The 5,456-nt window shown below is 45.7% G+C and overlaps 1 protein-coding gene across 1 annotated transcript; it reads left to right on the top strand.

Moving 5' to 3' along the window:
* Window positions 1–242: 242 nt before the first annotated feature.
* On the top strand, window positions 243–3,884 carry LOC147887180 (uncharacterized). Its single transcript, XM_087394435.1, has 10 exons — window positions 243–1,368; window positions 1,489–1,669; window positions 1,755–1,888; window positions 2,050–2,162; window positions 2,271–2,397; window positions 2,494–2,646; window positions 2,782–2,937; window positions 3,028–3,107; window positions 3,224–3,273; window positions 3,448–3,884. Exons 1-10 carry the CDS (start codon window positions 955–957, stop codon window positions 3,594–3,596), a joined length of 1,557 nt encoding a protein of 518 aa, XP_087250561.1. The 5' UTR covers window positions 243–954; the 3' UTR covers window positions 3,597–3,884.
* Window positions 3,885–5,456: the final 1,572 nt, after the last annotated feature.

Below are 5,456 nucleotides of genomic sequence, written 5' to 3'. Positions count from 1 at the left end.
AAGGTCGGGGCCAGATGCAAAGGGAATCTCTGATCTGGACGGGTAGGGAGGGAACCAATAGGGGGGGATATTCTGTCTGGGGAAGGGCCGGCCGGACAAAAGTTGTCCGGCAAGTCTGGCTGGCTGGCCGTTGGTTGGACTGGCCATCGTCAACTCCGTTTTTCGACGTATTCTACAATTCGGCTTCTTGTTGTTCGTCTTATTGTATGCTCAGCTTTTCTGTTGTTTGGCTATGGCCGGCTATGGCGTCCTCTATTTCTCTTCCTTTCCCTTCTGCTTTTTCTGTTGCTATGCCGCCCTCGAGCTCTATCCTCCTCTTGCGAGCTGTCTCCTTCCTCCCTTCGCCACCTCTAATTATTCTGTTGTTGGTAGCTAGCTGCTCATTCACAGCTATGGCGGCGATGGCGATGGCGATCCCAGCTCTGGCTATGGCGTCTCTAGTCTCGCACTCTTTGTCGCGCTCTCTACGTATGGAAAACTCCTCCTTACGAGCTTAGTCTCTTCTCCACCTTTGATTGATCTGCCGGGTAGCTCATTCACAGCTCCGGCGATGACTATCCCAGCTCTAGCTATGGCGCCTCTTGTTGTGGCTATGGCGACCTCAAGCGACCTTGCTGTGGCTATGGCGACCTCCAGCTCTACATCGTTCTCGTTGCCAGCTCTATCTCCTACCTCTCTTCTTCGCCACCTCTAATTGATCTGTTCGTAGCTCATTCACAGCTGTGGCGATGGCGATCCACCCAGCTCTAGCGCAGCTATGACGTCTCTCTCATCTGTCTCTCTTCAGCTGTGGCGATGGCGATCTCAGCTCTAACTATGACCTCTCTCTCATCTGTCTCTCTTTAACTCTCTGGACCTCTCTGACCTCCCTTGTCCGCTCTCTGTTATAGACGCTCCTTCCTCCTCCCAGCTCGTCTCGCTATCGATCGCCGCTCACGAATTTACAGCTCAGCTATGGCGTGCACACAAACTAGCTCAGCTATGGCGACGTCTAGCTTCTTCGTCCTCTTCCTCCTCGCCTTCCTCTCCTCCTTCTCCCATTCCCTCCGCCCCCCCCGATTCCCTTTGTCTCCCCATCTGATCCATCGCCACCAGCTCGTCACCAGCCCCCCCCCACTCCCCGCATCCTTCTCCTACGAGACCCGCTTCTTCGCCCAGACCCTGGATCACTTCAGCTTCAGCCCTTCCCGAGACCACACCTTCCAGGAGCGCTACCTCATTAGCACCGAGCACTGGGGTGGAGCTAAACGCCTCGCTCCCATCTTCGTCTACTGTGGGAACGAAGGCGACATCACCTGGTTCGCCAACAACACAGGCTTTTTGTGGGAAATAGCCCCGCGTTACGAAGCGATGGTAGTCTTTCCAGAGGTAGCAATTTATATTTGCCGATGCATCGTCCAAATTTCAGCTCGTCTGCTTATATCAATCTATATTGGGGTCATCATGACAGCTAATTCGTTCATCTTTTTGCTCATTCTACCACTCCAGCATCGATATTATGGAGAATCCATACCAGACATGGCTTTGAAGAATCAAACAGCTGAAACCTTGGCCTTTCTCACATCCGAGCAGGCACTTGCGGATTATGCAGGTTTGATACTAGATTTGAAGAAGAACTACTCTGCAGAGGAATCGCCGGTGGTAGTGTTCGGGGGCTCCTATGGTGGAAGTAAGTTATAGGCGATAATATTCTGCTAGAAGTAAATTTCAACTCGATCTTTCATTGGTATCTGATTGTTCGTCTTCACCTGCAGTGTTAGCGGCCTGGTTCCGCTTGAAATACCCACACGTAGCCATTGGTGCGCTTTCAGCCTCCGCTCCTATCCTTGAGTTCGATCACATCGTTCCATGGGATGGCTTTTATAGAATCACATCGGAAGATTTTAAGGTCTGTTTCTCCATATTTTGGGGAATCGAAACAAATAGCTTTGCAACGCAATGAAATCTAGATCCTTTCTCAGTCGCGAGCAATCCCGTTGGTTTTGAATTTGTGGGGAGCAATCGCATTGGTTTTGAATTAGTACGACTTGTCCTGCTTCCATCTTTCAGAATGCGAGCTTGAGTTGCTTCGACACTATAAAGAGTTCCTGGGATGCATTAGCTGAGGCTTACCAGCGGAATGGAGGCATGGAGATGGTGAAGAAGACGTTCAATTTCTGCAGGTGGGTCTGAGAACAACGAGTGTGAATTTTTGGAAAGCAAGTGCAAACAGTCTCCGGCATGGTGAATCGTGATCGCTCTTAAACATGCAAATGCTTCATGATTCTCAGCAACGTCTCTGCCGACTTGGGATCGGTCGAAGGGTTCTTGGAAACAGCCTGGATATACCTTGCGATGACGGACTACCCTTATCCTGCAAATTTCTTGATGCCTTTACCTGGGAATCCTGTCAAAACGGTACGCATTGAATTGCAAAAATTGCAACAATTTGCAGGCTTAGAAAGCTGCAAAGCGGATGTACCGACGTAGAAGTGTTGATCCAACTGTGTGCAGGCTTGCGAGGCGATGGACACAATGCCAAAGGGTACCGATCTAATTTCTAGAGTCGCGGCTGGTGCGAATGTGTACTATAATGGTACTGGCGAAGTGCAGTGCTTCGAAATTAACGGAGGCGATCCACATGGATTGGCACTCTGGAGCTGGCAGGTGCATGGAGTCCTCCTAGGTTTGATCAACGCTCGGGAGTCGGAAGTTGGAAACGTAACGGCAATTTTCTTGGATTTGCGTAGCTATGGCGGTTAATTCAAAGCTTGGCAATCTGAGTCGCGCTACTGATGACAGGTATGCACTGAAATGGTGATGCCCATGATCAGCAATCCCAACAACAGCATGTTCCCGGCTTTCTACTTCGATTTCAACTCGTTGAAGAGCTCTTGCCAAGCGTCGTACGGGGTGTCTCCTAGGCCGCATTGGATAACACAAGAGTTCGGCGGCCATGTAAGTTAGAGCCAGAAGGGAGTTGCTGCGATTCCGAGACAGATTAAGATAAACGTACTGACGGAAGTTGCACGTTGAAATTTGTCGCAGGACATAGGCATGGTCTTGAAACGCTTCGCAAGTAATATCGTCTTCTCCAACGGCCTTTTAGATCCGTGGAGCAGTGGCGGGTGAGTTCTGCCGGATTTAGAGCTACCCAAATCCGCGTCGTTTTCAACCAAGCTCGATATTCGGAAGTCTGAACTTGCGACTGTGCCGGACTTAAATTTCCGACGAATGTGTGCAGGGTGCTGGAGACCATTTCGGACAGCGTAGTTGCATTGGCGACTGAGAAAGGTAACTAGCGACGGAATTTATAGTCTTCTATCTCAGGAATATCGTTCGATTTGACGGATTTGAGATAGAGATGCACGGAAATACGGACGGAGAAATTGGTCATTGAACGTGCATGCACCGAACGCTTGCTTCGATTACCCACATCGATCTAACGATGCGAAATTTGCGATGCAGGCGCACACCATCTGGATTTGCGAAGTTCGACGCCGGACGATCCGCCATGGCTAATCCAGCAAAGAAAGGAGGAGCTCAAGCACATTTCGAGGTGGCTAAGAGAGTATTATGCCGATTGGCAAGCCACTCATCGTTCTTCCCCGTCGTAAATTCCTTCTCTAGCGCCATAGCTGACTCTCCCTGGATCATCAAACACCATAGCTACCTAGCTTGCAGGCGATTATAATAGCCCGTGCGCCTATCTCCGATTTAAAATTAGAGCGGGAAACCCATAGGTCCCATGTCTCTGATCATCGCAGGCTCTATGATTTCAGAGCCCAAATCAAAATGCCTGATCGATTTTTCGATGGCGCATCCAAAATTCTGCCGGAAGTATTGTTGAATAATTTTTACCGTCCATTCTTGATTGGATTAAAAAGAGGGAGAAGAGATTTACCTGCCCACCCCTTGTCTCGTGGTTTGGGAGTTAAGTTCCAGCTTTTAGCCATGGTTTAAAGACGAGATGCCAAAACCAAGCACAAACGTTAGAAAAAGGAGATAGACAGTAACATAATTACAACAAAATATAGTGTTGTTCTAAATGTGCTTTTAAGTAGAAACAACCACAAATTAAATCCCCTTGTCATTGGTCCTACATTTCTCGGTCCTTGGGATCATTCATTCATTCATCATAGGCCATGGAAATTGAACTTGAATCCTACCACTTTATCAAATTTTTAAAAGGGAAAAAAATGAGTAAAAATATGAGCATGAGCAAACTTCCTTGCAAATGTCAAGGGTGGTGTTTCATTAATATTTGTCCCTTTTGAAAATTAAAGCCCAACTAATACATGAATAAGGTTATGTTCACAAGAGATCATAATTTCCTTGTTTGTGCACAGTCTATATAATGTTGTAATATGGTTCACAAACATACGAATAGAGATGTTGTCATCCTTCGATCTTGCATCCAACTTGCTATCTTTGTTGATTTTGGATGGTCCCTCACATCAAGAACATGCATGAAAAGAGAGGAATGTTGTAACAATTTAGATTCAAGTAGAAATATATTTAGGAGAAGGAGAAATGAACAAGTAGTTAAAATTATTTTTATAAAAATATGTATACTACAACCACAGGGAAGTAGCACGCTTCCCTTCCCAAAGAGTTATAAGTCGAGGGAACGAGCCCTTCCTTGGGCATTGAGATTGAGAAAATTGAGAATAGTAGCATTGGATGGCATCATGATAATTAAGTCTTGTGAATGAATAAGAGACTAACATATTACCCAAAGGTCAATACTTGTCTTCATACTGCAAATTTAGAAATAAATATCTTGCACACATCAATTACATAGATCTCTTTCAATTTCTACAAATATGCAAAAATACATTAAAAAAAGAAGGCATGTTAAAACATAGTCTCTATTATTCTTGAATGGCACATTGTTAGCCTAACTTCTATCAATAATTCATATATGAAATACTAAGTGGTTTGTTTGGTAGCAAGCAACCTTTTGAAAGAAGGATGGCCCGAGATCCATTGCTGTAATTCTGTCATCGATGGCCATCTAGTAAAAAGATCCACTGCTATAATTCATGCATCGTGGCTCCCATGGTCAGACTTGAGATAAGGGTATGTAATCAAATCATCGAGCTAAATCTAAGGTGTTTCTTAAAGAGCAAGTTCTTCAAGGTGATGACATAGATTCTTCTTTGAGACAACACTTTTGTTTACGTCTCCTACAATGCTCGAAGTTGGCTTAATTGATACTCGAGCTTGTAGAATAAAAAGCATTGAAAATAGATACGAACTATATATCATCCTAAAGTTGCCAACTTGATCAACAAGGGCAAATGTGCTTGCTACAATGAATCCAGTCCACCCACTCCGATTCGAATCGGATTGCCGTTCAGACTTCTCCCAAATGGTCTGGTGAATAATGAAATGTGTCCATCCTGTGTCCATCCACAGACTTAACGTTGATAGATAAAACATTGTGGTTTTTGATGCTATGGGAAGTGACAAAA

This window comes from Dipteris shenzhenensis, chromosome 23 (assembly GCF_047967505.1).
Source record: "Dipteris shenzhenensis isolate YYH24624 ecotype China chromosome 23, Dip_SZ_1.0, whole genome shotgun sequence".
Classification (NCBI taxonomy): Eukaryota; Viridiplantae; Streptophyta; class Polypodiopsida; order Gleicheniales; family Dipteridaceae; genus Dipteris; species Dipteris shenzhenensis.
The sequence above is the reverse complement of the archived record's forward strand: the minus strand, read 5'-3'. Positions and strand labels throughout refer to the sequence as shown.

Excerpts from the sequence above, each read along its gene's own strand:
- LOC147887180 (XM_087394435.1), top strand. The coding sequence starts at position 955 with ATGGCGTGCACACAAACTAGCTCAGCTATGGCGACGTCTAGCTTCTTC. Across the intron at positions 1,670-1,754 it reads CGGGGGCTCCTATGGTGGAA|TGTTAGCGGCCTGGTTCCGC; the intron begins GTAAGTTATAGG and ends CTTCACCTGCAG. Across the intron at positions 2,398-2,493 it reads CTGGGAATCCTGTCAAAACG|GCTTGCGAGGCGATGGACAC; the intron begins GTACGCATTGAA and ends AACTGTGTGCAG.